Below are 21,425 nucleotides of genomic sequence, written 5' to 3'. Positions count from 1 at the left end.
AACAAAAGTGCACTCACTGAGGGAGTGCAAGGGCCACAGCAGTAGGTGTTCAGTAAAGGAGAACTGCGGCTGGTAAGTATGTAAGATAGAATTATGATACCTCTATTCAATAAATCAGAGATAACTGCAATAGAGTGAAGCGACAAATTTCTCAGTTCTGATGGCAGCCATAGGAACATGTTCAATTATCATTTTTGAAGAATGAATAAGACTTTTGTGATTGATTGGGCAGTCAGAATTAAGTGAATTTTTAAAGGAGAGATATTACAAAGTAAATGTGTGTACTAAAGCTAGTTCTTATTGATTTGGGAGAGCTGGTTTTTAGATTCCCTGGTACTTTGTCAGCCAGTTGATAGCTTGAAATTGACTAAGATGGTGGAAATATTTCACTGCAGAAAACAGCAGATGCTACAGATCATTTCCCACCCTCACAAGCTGGCTCACCAGCCAGGACACCATTAGTAGTAGTTATCCCCAGGGAAAATTGGGAGCTTTCTTTTATTTCAGATCACTTATCCTTAGGGGAAAAAAATCCATCCATCAACCATCACAGAAAAGAGAATTCATTTATTATTACTTTGGAATAACAGAAAAATGAAATTTTAGAATTGGAAGTTATTCGAGGGAAATCTAATGCTTTATACTTTAAAAAAAGATTAAATAAGGTATCTTTCCTACACTGAATAACTGGTTAGTAGTAGAAATAAAACCAATATTCAAGTCTTCGAGATCAATGGCTTTGTTAAAATAATATTTTGAGAGGAAAACATATGTAAAGGCTCCAATTCAACTATTCTCAATTTAAGATCAGAGAATATGCACATTGAATTAGTATACAAAGTCTTACATTTAGTTTCCAAAAGGTAAATGCAGGATGAAGACAGCATGACCTAATAATCATATCTATAAAAATAATTTGAAGTTCTTAGTTAACCATGTATGTGCCAAACATCTGGTACAAGAGTCTAAAAAAAACAAAATGTGATAACAGTAAAAAAAAAAAAAAAAACTTATACAGTCTAGCTAAAAAGAAATGGTAGGCAATATGGAAGTCCATGCAGTCTTTTAGAAATAAAATACAAATCATATATGTGATTTTAAATTACAAATAGTCACATTTTTTAAAATTAAAAAAAACAAGAAATTAACTTCAAAACATTTTATGTAACCCAATAGATCCAAAATATTATTTCAATGCGCATTCAATATAAAAATGTCCAGTGTATGTACTCGGTATAAAATATTTATGAGATAGTTTACAACTTTTTTATATTAGAATATTTCAAATTATGCTAGTCATATTTAGAGTGCACAATAGCTACATGTGGCTAGTGGCTGTCATATTACATACTATAGCTCTAAAGTATGCTTTCAATCCTGGATGTCCTATTTTAAGAGAAATCTGGGTTAATTTGAGTCCAAATATAATAATCAGATCTGGAAACCAGTGTAAGCACAAAACAAAGAAAATGTCAAGTTAGCCTGGTGCTGTATAATTCTAAAAAAAAAAGGAAATTTTTTAGACCTCTCCGAACATTTAAAGTACTATTGTAGAAAAGAGACAATAGATTTGTGCTATACTATTCCTTAAAGTCAATAATTAAAATTATAGAGGAAGAAAATCCAGGTTTGACATAGAATAATCCTCTTCAAACTCTAATTAAAATTATATAGATTATCCATGGGATCATTTAATATGCAAAGTTGATTGCATTATCGTCTCTAGTTATTCATCCCCATCTATTCCTATCCAAATCCTTTTCCAAGCATTTTTGAATTGCCTCCTCACTCTGGAGAAGCATTCTGTCCCCCCTTCTGTCTCTGGGTTTGGCCATGTGACTTTGCTTTGCTAAAGGAAAATTAGTTGACTTGACACAAAAGGAGTTTTTAAAGAGCACTCAGGCACTTCCACTTATATTTTTACTCATTCATAATCATGAAAAGGCAATGCCCAGACCTTCCTACAAGGCCATCTTAGATCATGTCAAAATCAACTGGCTCCCCCAAATACATAAGCACAGTTAAGATTCCTCAAGCAGTTCAACAAATCCAAGGCTCACTACAAATGTATGTGAGCCAGCCAAGATCAGCCAAGTCCAGGCCCAGGTCATCTGAACCCTGAAAGCTCATGAGTTAAATAAGTGCTTACTGTTACATGCCACTGAGATTTTGAGATCATCTTTTATGCAGCATTACTGTGTAACAGAAAGATTATGTGGTATTTATCCTTCAAAATTTTATCAGCCAGAATATTTCTCAACTTCAAAAAATATGAACCCTCTTTTCCCCATATTACACAAATTTCAAGTTTCTTCTTAAAGTGATAGTATACTGAAAAATAGCTAAAATAAGGACTGTTTATTCCTTATTTTAATGCCAATATACTTGCATTATAAAAGCAAAAGAAGGACATCCTAATAAGATGTGGCATATTATATGTATACAGTTAACTGATAATGTTTAATCTGTAGCTAAGAAAGAAAATATAAAATTGAGTAAAATAGCCTTACCTGAGTTACTGTAAAGGTTGCCAAGAAATAGTTTCCATTTTCATAGGTATCTGCAGGTAATTTAAAAAAAGGAAAATAAAAGAATAAAAAACTACTTTCTGTGTCAATTGTAATCCTGTGTACAGTGAAAATATATCTCAATGGGGTCATAATTACTAATGATTATCACCTTTCTGAGGAGCACTAAAGTAGTAATCGAGGGAATATTTCACCATGTTCGTGTGGGAATATCCAAGTGGAAAGGGGTATTTTGAGCTAGAGGTTGGAAGGTTATAAATGCAAGGGAATCTGGGTTGAATTAAACATAGGTTCCACAGGTGAAGTGCAGAGGTTACTGGTTGGTTTTTCCATGCTAATATAGCAGGCACATAGCCATAACAGTTCACGTGGCTATAATGATAAAGGCTCAAAGCAGAGGAAAGTGGTTAGGAATTCAGGCTCCCAAGTCAGGTAGACATGGGGTCAAATCTTGGTTCTTGTACTTAGTAGTTGTGCAACCTCAGAAAAGTTAACATTTTATCAGCTGTAGAATGAAGATAATGGTACCTATTTAATAGCAATAAGGTATATAACATTCTGCTTATGCGAATAAGTGCACAAAATTTGCTGTTCACTATCATTAAAGTCATAATCATCTTCATCTTCATCATTCTTTTCTCCCTACACCCATTCTGCCTCTGTAGAATTTCTTATATTGATTCCTTCCTATACCTCTCTGCTCCTCCAGGTTACAAAAATGCTCCAGAGTACTCTGAATCTTTTACTTAATTCTTTCTAGGTCCATCTATCATTACATATTCTTTGTATTGCCATATGTCTCAAAAAGATAGCATTTATTTTGTCTATGACTCAACTCATAATTCAATCCTAAATTCCCACTTCTGTATTTCTTTTTTTTTTAAACCAAGTCTGATTCTTTCAAAGTCACCAGTGACATAGTATATTAAGTCTAAATATCTCTTCATGTAGTTCAGAATTTTTAGACCACTTTACATATCTCCTCCTTGAAACACTCCTTAGTTTATATCTACTTTCATATTCTCCTCATGTGGCTTCTATAAGTTATCCTATTCTTAAAAGTCAGTTTCACTTCACATTCTGTTCTTGGCCCTTCTCCACATTCTGTCACTTGCCAATATTCTAAAATATTCTTTCCCCGAACCAACTAACCCTCTTCTAAGTTTTCTAAATTACCTCCACTCTTGTGGAAAACAATTATAAAACCTATCTTCTAAAAGTTAGTCTTGGTTAGATAATGTAAGCTAAGCAAACACTACAGCCTCTTTTATCAGGTAATAAAGAATTTTTAAAGAATGGTACTCTGTTAACATGGTTATTTAAGATCATCTTTGACCTATCCATTTCATTGCCCTATGTAAGTAAAAAAAGTTTAATAAATATTCCAAGTCTGCTACAGAAAATTTAAATTAAATTTATGTTTACATGGTATCGCAGTAGTTTAAGTTTGAATTTCTAAATCTGTTTTATAAAAAAGGGTAAGCCGGGCTCGGTGGCTCAGCCTGTAATCCTGCGCCTTTGGGAGGGTGAGGTGAGTGGATTGCCTGAGCCCGCGGGTTCGAGACCCGCCTGGGCAAGGAGACCTCATCTCTATAATAAATCAAAAAATCAGCCAGGCGTCGTAGCGCATGCCTGTAACTCCGCCTACTTGGAAGGCTGAGGCGGAAGGATCGCCAGAATCCAGCAGGTCGAGGCTGTAGTGGCCAGGAGCGGCCACTGCACTCCAGTCTGGGCGACAGAGTGAGACTCCAACTCAATTAATTAATTAATTAATTAATTAATTAAAAAGGGTAAAGCGCTTCTCTGTAAAATGCAAAAGTTTGAAAGTTTCAGGGGCTATTGAGTTTTAACCTTGAGACTGAAGTATATCGTTATAGAAAGTTAAACTTTTGTAGGAAATGCCTTTATTCCTTTAAATTTTTGAAACACATTGCTTATAGGGGGTTGATTTTACATATTTATTGTGATGTCGTTAACCCACTATGACATCACTTGCCTAGTCCTAATTAGCTCATCCCATATTAAATACAAACCTCTCTAGATCCCCTTAAAACATTGATTCTCAATCAGCAGTGATTTTGGCTCTCTGAGACATTTTACAATATGTAGAGACACGTGTGGTTGTCTCAGTTAAAGAATGTGTGGTTTTGATATCAACCCAGAGAGGGTGAGGGTGCTGCTAAACATCCTATAATAATCAGCTTAGCGGCCACCACCAAATAATTGTTTAGCCCAAAATGTCAATACTGCTGAAGCTGAGAAAACTGACTTTTAAATAAGGGCCTTAAAAAAAACCCAAAAAAACCCAGAAAGTCAAAGAACTCACACTTCCTGATTTCAAAAACTGCTGCAAATCTACTGTGTCACTAAAATAGATATACAGATCAATGGAATGGGTGTGAAAATTATAAGATAAACCCTCGCATTTATGGTCTATTGATTTTTGACAAAGATTCCAAAAACATTCAATGAGGAAACAGTAGTCTTTTCATAAATGGTGCTAGGATAACTGAAATCCACATACAAAATAATAAAATTATGCCCCTACCTCACACCTTATACAAAAATTAACTCAAAAGGGAAAAAGTCACACATGTGAGAGAATAATTATGAAAATCTTAGAAGAAAACATAGCAGAAAATTTTTGTGACTTTGGATTTGGCAATTGTTATATATAACACAAAAAGCACATGTAACAAAGAGAAAAAATAGATAAATTGAGCTTCATCCCTAAAATGTAAAAGTTTGTGATTCAAAAACACAATAAAGTTAAAGTACAACCTGTTGAATGGGAAAAATATTTTAAAATAATATACCTGATAAGGGACTTGTATTAAAATATATAAAGAATACTTGCAATTCAATAATTTGACACTCTAATTTTAAAATGGGCAAGGAATATGAATGATCATTGCTCCAAAGAAAATGGACAAATGGACAAAAAAATACATGAAAGATGTTCAACAGCAACAGTAGTCAGGGAAATATAAATCAATTAAAACCAGAATAAACTACAACTTTTTACCCACTTTAATGACTATAATAAAGAAGATAGATAATACCAGATATTGATAAATCAGAACCGTCATACACTGCTGATTAAAACATAAAATTGTGCAGCCTCTATGGAAAACAGTCTGACAGTTCCTTAAAAAGTTAAACATAGAGTTACCATATAACCCCTAAATTTTGCTCCTAGTTCTTGAAAAACAGTTCTTGAAAAAATTTGTCTATTTAAGAACTTGTACTCAGATTTTCATAAATGTATTATTTATAATAGTCAAGTAGTGAAAACAACCTAAATGTATGTTAACTAATGATTGGATAAACAAAATGCAGTATATCAAAACAATGGGATACAATTCAGCTATAAAAAAGGAATTAAGTAAGTGACAAATAGTACAGCATGGATGAATTTTGAAAATATTAGCTAAGCGAAAAAAGCCAGAAATAAAATTCCATATATTGGATAATTCAGTTTTTATAAGTGCTCAATATACATAAGTGTATAGTGACAGAAAGCAGATTGGTGAATGCTTAGGGTTTAGTTGCCTAGTTCTGGGGACAATGGAGTGTCGTGGGGTGGTACTAACAGACACAGGGTTCACTTTGAGGGTAAAGACATTTTTCTAAAATTGATTGTGGTGATAGTTGCACAACTTTGTGAATATGCCAAAACCATTAAATTGTACACTTTAAATGGGTGACTTGCATAGTGTATGAATTATATCTCAATAAAGTTATTACAAAAAAGAATTTGAATTAGGACCTGGAACTGAACAAAAGAGGCATTTTTTAGAAATAAAAATATATTTTTAATAAACATGTTTCTAAATGAATAATTTTTAAATTTGGTATATAATTTCTATTTGCCATGATACTCCAAGGTTGATAGTACCATTTAATTCCTCATAAGCCTTTCAGTCATCACACCTGTATTTCTAAATTCTATATTGGCCATCACAATCAGGAGATCCCACAGGTATTTCACATTTGAAGTGTACAAAACTAGTCTCATTATCTCTTATCATTCTCCATCCATCTTCATCCCCCATGTATCATACCATGATAATGATATTACTTCCTACCCAGTTACCTGACTGAATACTTAGTCTGGTCATACATTTCAAAATAATTTGCAGTCCTTTTGGCAAGAACATCACTGAGGTGACATAGAGTTGAATATCTCATCAATGGCACTCCTATTATTTCTTTGATAAACATTTCATCTTTCACAGTCTTAATTTCAGAAAAAATATGTACTTCCCAAGAGATGAGAACATTCTAGCATATTTACTACATACAGTTCTTATATTTTAAAACATAGGGTAGTACTTTTGTAACTTTAGGGTAAGCCAAGGCACAAAAAGCACACTTCATAAAATAAAAACATAAATAAATTGATTCTTTGTCAAAATTAAGCTTTGGAGGATGAGGATTAAGATGGCAGATGAGACGCAGCTAGAGTGAGTTTCTCCCATGGAGTGAACCAAAATAGAAAGAGGGGCTCAATACTCGGAGAAGAATTAGGCCAGCAGCACAACTCATGACTCACTAGAGAAGAGACAAAATCCAGAGTACAAAGAAGAGAAAAATCAGTCAGCCTGGGTTGGAACTTCGTAAACTTGCTTGAATTACTGCACAAACCACAAGCAGCCTCTGAACACAACAGAGGAGGTGAATGAGGGGAATTCAGGAGTGCTCTTGGCATGGACTTTGAAGGTGCCCTGAGCTGCACAGGACTCCAGTTCTTCATGGGAAACTGCCTTACTCACAGCTAAGATCTGTTAAAACCCACATGAAGTGGTGCAGGAAAAAAAAAAAGCCTTGAATTGCTCCCACTGCCATTTACCAGAACTCAATTCTTGATGGTTAATATCTAGTTGGGCTGGAAGAGATTGGGGAGACTTGACTCTGATCTGCCCTGAAGGCAAATTCTGCTGCAGCAGATAGTACCTGGTTGTGGTGGGTCCCCATGAAAAAACCTGGGGCCAACCGCAATTTTACATTCTGAATGCAGACTGCCTGAGGCTAAGGCAAAAGACTTGGGTGAGACTCATTACCCTAGAAACCTTTCACTTCCCATGTAAACTTTTTTTTGTTTCCTCTGTACAACATAGCAGTATTACCCCAGCAGCCAGCTGGGACTCCTTTCCATACCTAATTAGGGTAACCAATCATGCACTCAGGTGGGGGGCTTGAGTTATTTTCCCCTCACACTCTCTTGAAGGCTCAAAATATAGAGAAAACTTAGGTAGTCCTCACAGCCCCACCCTATATGTGCAGTGTACATTCTTGCCTATATGTGCAGTGTACATTCTTGGAGCAACACAGACCAAGCAGAAAGTCCACAGCCACCATTGCAGCTGGCTCTCTCCCACAAGCATCCCCTGATGGCCAGAGGTCAACTGGCACAGTCCATTACACTTAATATAATACTTCAATTTGGGGAGGAACTGATCCCATGTAAACCACCCCAGTCAAACATGTTACCTTGAGCCTGTGCAGGAACTCAGCACAGCACCACCACAACTGGCAACTGAGAAACTCACCACACCAAGGCTATCTATCACTAAGAGAACTCTACATTTTCTATGTCAGCCCCTCATCGATTTCAAATAGGAAATAGTCTAGACAAATGAGAAGGAACCAGAAAAATAATACTAGCAATATGAAAACACAGAATCTTTCAACACCCTCTAAAAGACCACACAGCAATGGACTCTCACCAAAATGACATATTTAAATTTCCGGAGATAGAATTCAAAAGCCTGAAAAAATTATTCAAAGAGATAGACACATTAAAAAAACAAACAACAAAAAACACACCCTGAACTTCTGGCAATGAAAGCTCATTTAGGGTAGTAAAAAATTCAGTGGAAAGTTTTTACAGTAGACTAGAACAAGTAGAAGAAAAGATCTCAGGACTTGAAGACAAGGCTTTCAAATTAACCCAGTCAGAAAGCAATAAAATGTAAAAGTTTGTGATTCAAAAGAGAATGGAGCAAAGTCCCCAAGAAATATGGGATTATGAAAAGTGTCCAAACTTAAGAATAATATTTATTCCTGAAGAAAAACAGAAATCAACAGGTTTGGCCTTGTCAGATATTTAGACATTTAGATACAAGAATTCCAAAGAACTTTTGGAAGATTCATTGCAAAAAGGTCATCCCCAAGGCATGCAGTCATCAGGTTATGCGATGTTAATGGGAAGGAAAGAATGCTAAGAGCCATGAGTCAAAAGCATCAAATATATTACAAAGGCAAACCTGTCAGATTAACAGTAGATTTCTCAGTAGAAACCCTACAAACCAGAAGGTATCAGGAGCCTATCTTCAAATAAAATAATGGTTAGCCAAGGATTTTGTCTCCTGCAAAACTAATTTCATAAATAAAAGACAAAATCTTTTTCAGAAAAGCAAACATTGAGGCAACCTGTCGCCATGAGACCAGTTCAACAAGAAATACTCAAAGGACTTCTAAATTTTAAAACAAGAGGTCAAAATACACTAGTAGAAAAACACTGGCTTATGGAACACAAACACAATAGAAAAAAAAAAAGCAACCAGGCAACCACCAACACAATGAATGGAACAGTACCTTACATGCCATTATTAACCCTGAATATAAATGGTCTCAAATGCCTCACTTAAAAGATACAGATTGACAGAATTTTTTTAAAAGTCCATTCCAAATATTTGCTGCCTTTAAGATACCTACTTAATACACAAAGACTCCTATAGACTCAAGGTAGGGAGGTGGAGAAAGAAAAATTCACACAAATGGAAACCAAAAACAAGGAGTGTCATTCTCATACCAGATGAAACAAACTTTAAATTAAAAATAGTGAAAAAAGACAAAAAATGTTATATAATACTAGTGGGATCAATCAAACAAGAATATATAACAATTTTAAACATGTATGCAGCTAACACCAGAGCTCCAAAGTTTATAAAACAAATTTTACTAGACCAAAGAAAAGAGAAACATAGCAATATAATAATAGTGGGAGACTTTAATACTCCACTGACAGCAATAGACAGATCCTCAAAGCAGAAAGTCAACAAAGAAACACTGGAGTTAAACTGGACCTTAGAGCAAACGAGACTAACAGACATCTACAGAACATTCTACCTAAAATTACAGAATATACTTTTTTTTTCTCATCAGCACCTGGAAAATTCTCCTAGATAGACAACACGATAGGCCCCAACTCAAGTGTTAACACATTTTAAAAAATAAAAATTATATCAAGCACATTCTTAGACTTGGGGAAATAAACTAAAAATTTGCTTCAAAAAGAACTCTGAAAACTAAACAAATGCATGGAAATTAAACAAGCTGCTCCTCAGTAATCTGTGCATCAACAATGAAGTCAAGATGGAAATTTTAAAAACACTTGAAATGAAAAACAGCAATGACATAAGTTATCAAATTATCTGGGACACAGCTAAAACTGTGCTCTGAGGAAAATTTATGGCACTTAGGCCTACATTTAAAAGAATGAACGATCACATATTAACAACCTAATGCCACATATCAAGGAGCTAGAAAAATATGAACAAACCAAACCCAAACCTAAAAGAAGAAAAGAAATAACAAAAATCAAAGTAGAACTAAACAAAATTGAAACCAAAAAGAATTTTAAAAAAAGAAGAGTACACAGAATCAGTGAAACAAAAAGTTGATTCTTTGAAAAGATATACAAAATTGATAGACCACTAACTAGATTAATTAACAACCAAAGAGAGAAGATTCAGGTTAGCTCAATCAGAAATGAAAATGGAGACATTACAATTAATGCCATGGCAATAAAAAGGATCATCTGAGATTATTATGAGTACCCCTGTGCAAACAAACTAGACAATCTACAGGAAGTGAATACATTCTTGGAAACCCATACAGCCCCTTAACCTTGAATCAGGAAAAAATAGAAATCCTGAAAAAACCAGTAATAATGAGATTTTGACTGACTTCAAATTATACTACAAGGCTCTAATAACCAAAACAGAATGAGGCCGGGCACTGTGGCTCCCGCTTGTAATCCCACACTTTGACAGGCCAAGGCAAGACGACTGCCAGAGCCCACAGGTTCGAGACCAGTCAGGGCAACATGGCGAGACTTTGTCTCTACAATAAATCAAAAAATCAGCCGGGTGTAGTGGCTTGTGCCTGTAGTTCCGGCTACTAGGAAGGCTGAGGTGAAATGATGCCCTGAGCCCAGCAGGTTGAGGCTGCGGTGGCCCTGAGCATGTCACTGCACTCTAGTCAGGCAGCAGAGTGAGACTCCAACTCAAAAGAAAAACAATCCCCTCCCCCCGCAAAAAAAAAAAAACCCAGCATGGTGCTGGTACAAGAGCAGATACATGGACCAATGGAATAGAATAGAGAATCCAGAAATAAATCCAAATACCTATAACCAACTAATCTTCAACAAAGCAGACAAAAGTATACACTGGGAAAACGACACCCTATTTAACAAATGGGAACATTAGATACCTACGTGCAGAAAAAAGAAATTCAATCCCCATCTCTCATCATATACAAAAATTTGCTCAAGGTGGATTTAAGATTTAGATGTCAGACCTGACACCAGAAAGTCCTAGATGAAAACATAGGAAAAACTTTCTGGACATTGGCTGAGACAAAAAAAAATTATGTCTAAGGCCCCAAAAGCAAATGTAACAAAAATAAAAATAAATAAGTGGAACTTAATTAAGCTAAAAAGCTTCTGCACAGCAAAAACAAATAATCAACAGAGTAAATATACATCCTACAGAATGGGAAAAGATATTCACAAACTGTACATCTGACAAAGGACTAATATCCAGAATCCACAATGGACTCAAACAAATCAGCAAGAAAAAACCAAATAACCCCATCAAAAAGGGGGCAAATGGCATGAACAGACATCTCTCAAAAGAAGATATACAAGCCGGGCTCGGTGGCTCAGCCTGTAATCTCGCGCCTTTGGGAGGCTGAGGTGAGTGGATTGCCTGAGCCCGCGGGTTCAAGACCCGCCTGGGCAGCGAGACCTCTTCTCTACAATAAATCAAAAAATCAGCCGGGCATGGTAGCGCATGCCTGTAATTCTGGCTACTTGGAAGGCTGAGGTGGAAGGATCACCGGAGCCCAGCAGGTCGAAGCTGCAGTGGCCGGGAGCGGCCACTACACTCCAGTCTGGGCGACAGAGTGAGACTCCACCTCAAAAAAAAAAAAAAATTCAAAATAAAGCCTTCAATAAAAATCGAAAAACAATTGTTCTGCTTTTACTTTGAAAAATTTTTAAAAATGAGTTCAGTCCATTGTACAGTATGGTGTTTATACTCAATAATAATGTATTGTATGCTTGAAAATAGCTTGGAGAATAAATTTTGAGTGTTCTCACCACAAAAAAAAAAGTATGAGAGGTAATGCACGTTAATTAGCTTGACTTACCCAGTACGCATATATCCAAATATTATGTTGTATACCATAAGTATATACAATTTTATTTTCATTTAAAATAAGTAAATTACAAAAAGCGAGATTGAAAAAAAAATAAGCTTTGCTTTTTGCAAGACACCATAAGGGAACTGAAAAGGCAAACCACAGACATGGAGACACAAATTATATACCTGATAAAAGACTGGAACACATAACTCCTACAGCTCAATAATAAAGAAGGCAATGCAAAAAAAAAAACCTCAAAGAACTTGAACCAATACCTAATGTAAAGAAACATACAAATAAATGGCCAGTAAACACATAATAAGATGTACAACATCAAGAAAATGCAAATCAAATCTATAATGCAATGCACTATGTGTCTACCAGAATGGTTACAAACTTAAACATTTCAAGTGTTGCTGATGATATAAAAAATTGAAACTCTCAATTATTGCTTTTAGTAATGGAAAAATAGCACGCCACTTCAGAAAATAATTTGGCAACTTTTTCAAAAGTCAAACACACCCTATATCCTGGCCCAACAGTTTCACTCCCAGGTTTTACCCAAGAGAGATGAGAGTATACGATCATAAAATGACTTACATTCAGATACTCATGGCAAATTTATTCATAGTGGTAAAGAAACAACTGAAATATTCAACAGTAAGTACATAGGCAAATAAATTGTGGTATATCTGCATCATAGAATATTAATCAGGAATAAAAAGTAATTAACTTCTTTTACATAGAACAATGTGACTGAATTTTAAAAGCATTTTACTAAGTGAAAGATGCTAAAAACAGAAAAAGAGTGCATACAATATGACTCTAACTCTATAGAACCTAGAAAAGACAAATCTAATCCACAGCGATAGAAAGTAGAACAACATGAACAGACACTTCACAAAAGAAGACATTCGAGCAGCCAACAAACACATGAAGAAATGCTCAACCTCACTAATCATCAGGGAGATGCAAATCAAAACCACACTGAGATACCACCTAACTCCAGTCAGAATGGCAATTATCAACAACTCAAAAAATAACAGCTGCTGGAGAGGGTGTGGTGAAAAGGGAACACTTCTACACTGTTGGTGGGAGTGTAAACTAGTGCAACCTCTGTGGAAAGCAGTGTGGCGATTCCTTAAAGCTCTAAAAATTGACCTTCCATATGACCCTGCAATCCCCCTACTGGGAATATACCCTGAAGAACACAAATCACTCTATAAAAAAGATACCTGCACACTTATGTTTATCGCAGCATTGTTCACAATAGCAAGAACCTGGAAACAACCATGCTGCCCATCAAAAGAGGACTGGATTAAAAAATGTGGTACATATACACGATGGAATACTACGCAGCCATAAAAAAGAACAAAATCATGAATTTCGCTGCAACCTGGATGGAACTAGAGTCTATAATACTGAGTGACCTCTCACAAAAACAAAAATCCGAATATCACATGTTCTCACTCATATAATGGACCTTGAACATCCAATGCAATACTATGAGAAAATGACTGATGGTACTGGGAAACTATGAGGGGGAGTGGGATGGGATTAACAGTAGCAAATATCTGTCGGGGGATGGGAAAACACTTCTTATCTACAGGGTGCCTGAATGAAACGTCATTGTACACCTAACCCTTAACTGTACCCCACAAAACCATAATAAAAAATACTGATTAATGAAAAAAAAAAAAAAAGAAAGTAGAACAGTGGTTGCCAAGGGCCCAGAGGTAGACATTGGGAGTGGGGAGAAGTTGATTAGAAAGAAGTATAGTTGTCCCTTGGTTTCTACAACAAATTGATTCTGGGTCTCATGCAGATATGAAATTCCATGATGTCCAAGTCCCTTATATAAAATGGCATAGTACTTGCATATAACCTATATACGTTCTCCAGTATACTTGAAATAATCTCTAAATTACTTATAATACCTAATACAATGTAGGTACTAGGTAAATTCTTTTTATATCATATTGTTTAGGGAATAATGACAAGAAAAAAAGTCCATACATTTCAGAACAGACACAATCATCATATTCTTAACAACATTTTTGGTCTACAGTTCGCTAAATTTCAAAGGCTGACTATATAAGGGAAATTTTAGGAGCTATAAAAATATTCTATGTCTTGATAGTGGGAGTGGCTATACAACTGTGTACACTTGTCAAACTGTATTTTTTAAATGGATACGTTTTATTTACATAAGTTATAACTCTTTTGATTAAAAGACAGTTATTTTACTTCTAAAAATCTATCCTACAGAAATAATCTGAAATGGAAGCAAAGGTTAATATTCAAGGATGTTATTTATAACAATGAAGACTGAAAACATCCTGTATAAAGAGTAATTATAGAGAGAAGATATGGTATAATCCTTTCAACAGAATATGATGATCATAATGGTGCTTATAAGGAGTATATAATAATATTCACACATGTTTGTGTCATTATGTTAAGTGAAAATAAATAGAATTTACAAATTAAATATGCAATATGTTTTAGTTATGTAAAAAAATCAATCATTTTCTTAGTATAAAAGACAAAGTAATTATAATAAAAATATTTTATAACTTTCTATTTTAAAATGTTTAATAAAGAATATTTTATCCTTTAATAAGAATATGTTATTTTTATAATAAAGAAAACTAAAAAAGGAAAAATCTTCAGAAGCATTAGTAGTGAAAAATAAGCTAAATTTCATAAAATGTGGCATGTTGCAAGATTAGAATGCTCTGGTCCAAGGTAATAAGTATTGAAAAGTGAGAGTCAGTTGGTAAAAGTGTGTGAGTATTTCTTTAGAAATGCCTGCAGAGGAGGGTATTCTGATTATAAGTGACAAATCCCACTTTTCTAAGGAAGAACTAATATGTTCTACTTTGGAAAAATAAAGCATACAAAGAAATATTTTTTTGATATAAGTATCTTCTTAACAATACTTAATTTCCAACTTATGAGCCACCAAAATTTTTTTAACCTCTACTTTATCTCCTGAGTAGGACTATTTATGAGGAAAAGGATGGCTGGTATGCAGAGTCATGTTTGTGTCCTGTTGGGAATAAATTAACTATCAGTCTGATATTTGTACCCACATTTAAAAAAAATATCAGAGTGTGACAGTCATACACAAATAGATCAACCTTGGCTGAATCCATAACATGAGGCTCCAGAATATACAAAGTTGGGGACCATACCTGGTCTACCATAATTATGTTATATATGAGCAAGCAAAAGTTGCAAAGTTCTCCAAACGCCATTGCCTTATTAATGTAGCAGAAGCAGAGATAGATTTTCAGTTTCTGCTAATTATATGATAAGCTTCTCCACACCTCTCACTTTTTTCTGGAGATACAAAGAAAAGACTAGATTTTCAGACTCTTTTTTTTTTTTTTTTTTTGAGTTGGAGTCTCACTCTGTTGCCCAGATTGGAGTGCAGTGGCCGTTCCCGGTCACTGCAGCCTCAACCTGCTGGGTTCCAGCGATCCTTTCACCTCAGCCTTCCGAGTAGCCGGAATTACAGGCGTGTGCTACCACGCCTGGTTGATTTTTTTTATTTATTGTAGAGATGAGGTCTCACCAAGTTGCCCAGGCAGGTCTCGAACCCGCGGGCTCAGGCAATCCACTCACCTCAGCTTCCCAAAGGCGTGGGATTCTTTTCAGACTCTTGAGTAAATTGATGATTTTCTATAGTATGTTATGATTCTCTATAGGATTTTTTTTTTCTGAATGATGTACAGGAACCCTGGAAAGTTTGTACTCACTGATGCTTTGTCCATCATCCCAGAACATCTGACCTTCAGCTTCTCCGTTGTCATCCAAAGCAACAGTCAACCCCATAAAGTTTTGTCGACTACCGAAAAAATGAATTATTTTTCTTTAGATTGTAGGTTGTAAGAATGAAGAATAGCTTCTGCTGAAGATATTACTTATCCAGAAATAAAAATAATTTATTAAATATGCATATTAAGTTCTAAAAATAGGTAAAAGAATAAGACAATAATGAAAAAACACTTAAAATGAAATAAAACATTTGATTTAATTTCAACTTTTAAGAATCAAATATACAAACTTTACATGTATATATATTACAAGTAATATGATAAAATATAAATTATTTAGGAAGAATCCACCTTTCAAAAAAAAAAATTCCTCAGTAGCTTTCTGATTGCTACAGAATAAAATCCAAAGTACTTAGCTTGGCATTCACAACTTTCCATGATCTGATTTCAACCTGCTCTAATTTTATTTATTTTATCCTCCCTTATCTATTCTCCAGTTAAACCGGATGGTTTACTATTCCCCAGACCCAATTCATTTTTCCTACTGGAATCTCTTTCTCCTTCTTAATACAGTAGAATCCTATTCATTATACAAGACTCACTCAAAGCCCTCTTTCATATGAAACCATGCCTCACAACACAAGACTGAAAGTTAACTATTGAACTATTTTTGTTGTTTTTAAGTGCCTCTCTTGGCATAGCATGTGCTAAGCAAAGATTATATATACGTGCATACACACACAAAATTTACATATGTATGCGTGTGTGTGTGTGTGTGTGTGTGTGTGTGTGTGTGAAATCTCTCCTTGGATTGATCATAGCAGTAAAATCTGTCTGCAGTTTTAATTATTTACTAGCGTAGCCCTGGTAAAGTTGGGACATCCACCTGTATGGCCGCCTCATTATGGCATAGCAAGGTTACTAACTATAGCTTCTTGTCCTTACCTGAAGTGAGTGTTCATTGCAGGCTCTTGCCAAGGCAAGATGTAGCCTCCTCTTACATGAAGGTTGATGTGGTCAAGGGGAGCCTCCAAGCGTTTCCACTCACCTGTGGAATTTTTGCCAGATTCCTAGAAGGAAAAATATAGACAAAGAATAAGGAGAGAGAAATATATTAAATGAGACTGTGTTATTACAAATCCTTCCTTTTCAAGAAAGCATGTTGGAAAGTCAGCAAAACATTGCAAACCTGAAGAGAAAGTCTAATCTTTCAATTGCTCAAGACTCAAATAATCTAGTCTTTTTGGAGAGGTGGAGAGACAAGCTTCAATGTGATATGGGTGCTCAGTTTTTAATCTTTGCTTTTGTGCATATGTTCACTTAAACAAAACCTTGCCAAGGTTAAAAAAAAAGAGGGAAATAATTGCCTTAGAAAATATGTGGCTGAAAATCTGGAGAAAGCTCTGTGCACTTCTCTAGCTTGCATGAGATAATCTGGTTCTTCACAAATGTTAGTTCTTACCGTGTTGTAGTTGTACCAACGGGCTCTGGGAAAATAAGCTTCGATCTCAAAAGTGTTCTGAAACGTAACATTCACATGTCATTATGAATATTTCAATAAGGAAATAATTTAATTTTAATTGTTTAAACACTTTATGAAGCCAGGCTCGGTGACTCAGCCTGTAATCCTGCGCTTTGGGAGGCCGAGGTGAATGGATTGCCTGAGCCCGCGGATCAAGACCCACCTGGGCAACTTGGAGAGACCTCATCTCTACAATAAATCAAAAAATTAGCCAGACATGGTAGCACGTGCCTGTAGTTCTGGCTACTGGAAGGCAGAGGCGGAAGGATTGCCGGAGCCCAGAGGGTCGAGGCTGCGGTAGCCAGGAGCAGCCACTGCACTCCAGTCTGGTGACAGAGTAAGACTCCAACTCAAAAAAAAAAAAAACCACTTTATGAAAAATTAAGATAAAAATGGGAATTTTATTCGCTATTTCAAAAATTTAAGAGATTTTATGAAGAAAGATCCTGAAATTTTTTTGCTCAAGCACAGATAAAAATCAGTTGTTAAAAATGTGAATTTTTAGGAGTCCTCCAGCAAGATGGCAATGGGGCAGCTTGGTCTGTGAGACCCTCTGTGAAAGAGAACACATAAAGACTCTAGCTCTCTCCCGGGGGCTGCAGTTCCCATCGTCAGCAGCCTGCTCTTCACACAGAGCTCAGCCATCACCACCGCTTAAATATCACGGCAGTCTGGGTGGCCACTGCAGCTGCAGAGGCCACCGCTGCCGCTGCTGCTGCTGCCACAACTGCCACCACCATTGCACCACCCATGCCTGAAGTGACCCACAACTTCAGACCGTGAAGTGCCTGCAAGCAAGATCTACTGAGATCACTGCTGCTTCCACTGCCACTGTCATGCCCTGCCTCTTGCCCAGAGCCACGCTCATGGAGCTCCTCCCGTGTACCATGAGGCGGCTGCTGCCATCGTGGCCCCCATTGCCAACTTCCTCTTGTCTGGGGCAAACAGCTGAAGATAAAGATCATATGGAGTGGTGAGATAGCACCCCCTGCTGGCGATTCAAGGTAACAACACTGAAATGGGAAAAAACAGAAGCTTGATAAATGGACACAGGCCAGATCTGAGTGGTAAACTGGGCAGGGAGCCCAGATCTGAACTGCCTTTCACAGCAGGTCAGGGGCAACTGACCCTAACTGTGAACAAATTTACCAGCTTGCAAAGACAGCTAGAAATCAGAGTTGAAAGGACATTGGACAAACGAAAAGTCTCAGAGTGTGCTTGATTGGTTCTATTAGTTTACTGACTTGATTCTATTCCTTTTTTTTCTCTCTCTCTTTCTGTAAACCCCATCTTTGTATGGAGGAATAGCACACCAATAAGGTGGTTGGTTAGCTTGTACGTTAGCATCATTGCATGTTTTAATTTTTTCATATAGGAGTTGGTTAGTTTGTAGCCGTGGTTTAGTGTTTTTATCTGTTTCAGTTTTTGTGTCTTTCTCCATTTGTTGGTACACTCATCTGTTTTCCCCCTTACTCCTCTCTCTCTCTCTACCCTACTCTTCCCCCAACTGCCTGCTCCATTCTCTTCCCTTTGTTAACCTCATTTTGCTTTCAGGGAGTAAACCTACAATCCCACTGCATGGACAGAATCCAAGACAGTGGGAAGTGGGTTTCAGATTATCCATACACTTGTCAATAGATACCAGGATCTGCAGATAGATTTTGAATCTCAGCTCCCCCTTAAGTAAATCTCAAAACTGCAAAAACGATCACCTCCAACCTACAGTCTAACTCCAGAATTGTACAAAGTAAGAAGATATACATAAATAAGATTAGGAGATTGAACAAACAGAAGTAAAAGCAACCCCTCCACCCCTGAATAATAGAATTAAAGAAGATGGGGAAGTGGAGGAAAGGAAAAACTAGGGAGGAAAAATCTGTACAAATGAAGAAAAACCAAAAGAAGAATATAGGTCTCACACAGACCCCTGGGAGGTCAGACACTGAGAAAACAGACTTCAGAACACAAACAATGAAGAGCCCCCAGAATGACTGGTCACATGCAGCAAACACAGACATCAAGACATTAATAGAGAGAATAAAAAAATTGAGGAGAGACAAGAGGAAAATAGGAAGGAGTTGATGACAGAAATAACAGTAAAGAATACTGTGATGGAAATAAATAACAAACTGATAAGCATGAAAAGCAAAATTAGCCAAGCAGAAGAAAGAATCTCCGACCTTGAAGACCAAAGCAAAGAACTAACCCAAACTGTCAAATATATAGAAAAGAAACTTAAAAAGACAGAACAAAATCTTCAAGAGATGAATGATTACTTCAAGAGAAAAAAACCTAAGATTAATTGGCCTTCCTGAGGCAGAGAGAGAAAAAGAGGTCACACTGGAACAAACATTTCATGAAATCATTCAAGAAAACTTCCCTTATCTCATTAGTGATGCAAAATTCAAACACAAGAGATTCAGAGAACCCCTGCAAGAAAACAAATGAGGAGACCAACTCCCAGACACATAATAATTCACCTAAACAAAGTAGGTATAAAAGAAAAAATCCTAAAGGCAGCAAGAGAAAAAGGTCAGACTACCTACCAGGGAAGACCAATTTGAGTAGCAGCAGATTTATCTACAGAAAACCTGCAGGCCAGGAGAGCCTGGAGCCCTACCTTCAGAGTTCTAAAAGACAAACAATTTCAACCAAGAATAACCTACCCAGCCAAGCTAAGCTTCATCAGTGAGGGAGAACTGAAATCTTTCTCAGATATCCAATCCCTAAGAACCTACGCTGCCACCAGACCACCTCTACAAGAAACACTTAAGAAAGTATTGAACACAGAAGAAAAGGAAAAAAGAACAACAACCTTCTTGACAAGAGTACAGGGAAAAGACTAAAAACACACATGAACCAACTCCAAAACCAAAAGATAGATAACAAACAAAGAGAAACAACAACAACAACTCTATAAGAACCTTATGATAGGGACCAACTCTCACATTTCAGTAAGTAGCCTGAATGTGAATGAACTAAATGCACCACTGAAAAGACATAGAATGCAAAAATGGATAAAATATCACCAGACAAAAATTTATTGCCTTCAAGAGACTCACCTCACTAGAAAGGACACTCACAGACTCAAAGTACGAGGATAGGAAACAAATTTTCAGGCGAACGGAACACAAAAGAAAGGAGGAGTCGCAATCTTAATCTCAGACAAAATACTCTTTAAGCTATCAAAAATTTAAAAAGATACAGAAGGCCACTACATAATGATAAAAGGTTCAATCCATCCACAAGACATATCCATCCTAAACATATACGTACCCAACATAGGAGTGCCAACTTTCATAAAGCAGCTTCTAGGTAAACTAAAAAAAGATATCAACTCTAACAACATCATAGCAGGGGACTTCAATACCCCACTCACAACCCTAGACAGATCATCAGGACAAAAAATCAGCAACGAGATCTGAAACCTCAATCTAACTGTTGACCAAATGGACTTAATTGATACCTACAGAACACTCCATCCAAAGACCACAGAATATACATTCTACTCATCACCACACAGAATGTACTCTAAGATCGACCACATACTTGGCCATAAATCAAGTATAAGCAAATTTAAAAGGACTGAAATTTTACCATGCACTTTCTCAGACACAGTGGAATAAAAATAAACATTAGCACTAACAAGGTTCCCCCAAAACTCACAAAGACAGGGACAATAAATAGCATGACGCTAAACAACTCCTGGGTCAATGATGAAATCAAAACAGAGATCAAAAGATACCTGGAAACAAATGAAAATGAAGAAACATCTTACCAAAATGTCTGGGACACCTTGAAAGCTGTAGTAAGAGGGGAACTCATATCTCTACAAACGCACATGAAGAAAATGAAAGGATCAAAAATGAACAAATTAACAAGTCACCTAAGGATGCTGGAAAAGCAATACCACCAAAATCCTAACTTCAGCAGAAGAATCCAGATCATGAAAATAAAAGCCCAAATCTGGGACATAGAAGACAAAAAGATAATACAAAAAATCAATGAAACAAAAAGCTGGTTCTTTGAAAGGATAAACAAGATCGATGGTCCCCTAGCTAGACTGACCCAGAAAAAGAGAGAAAAAGTCCAAATAAACACAATCAGAAACACAAAAGATGAAGTCACAACTGACCCTGAAGAAATACAAAAGATTGTCAC

General features: G+C 36.2%; 1 protein-coding gene across 1 annotated transcript in view; it reads right to left on the bottom strand.

Annotated features, from left to right (window-relative positions):
- The window catches only part of MGAM2 (maltase-glucoamylase 2 (putative)), a 104,471-nt gene that overhangs the window by 6,058 nt on the left and 76,988 nt on the right, over nucleotides 1-21,425 (bottom strand). Inside the window, exons 43-46 of the mRNA XM_021712652.1 lie at nucleotides 17,205-17,261; nucleotides 16,688-16,812; nucleotides 15,725-15,813; nucleotides 2,511-2,560 (exon numbers count right to left, since the gene is read on the bottom strand). Coding sequence (XP_021568327.1) covers nucleotides 2,511-2,560; nucleotides 15,725-15,813; nucleotides 16,688-16,812; nucleotides 17,205-17,261 — 321 coding nt within the window. The remainder of the gene's footprint in view (nucleotides 1-2,510; nucleotides 2,561-15,724; nucleotides 15,814-16,687; nucleotides 16,813-17,204; nucleotides 17,262-21,425) is intronic.

Source organism: Carlito syrichta, unplaced genomic scaffold (assembly GCF_000164805.1).
Source record: "Carlito syrichta isolate Samal-C Ts95f unplaced genomic scaffold, Tarsius_syrichta-2.0.1 Scaffold303563, whole genome shotgun sequence".
Taxonomy (NCBI): domain Eukaryota; kingdom Metazoa; phylum Chordata; class Mammalia; order Primates; family Tarsiidae; genus Carlito; species Carlito syrichta.
The sequence above is the reverse complement of the archived record's forward strand: the minus strand, read 5'-3'. Positions and strand labels throughout refer to the sequence as shown.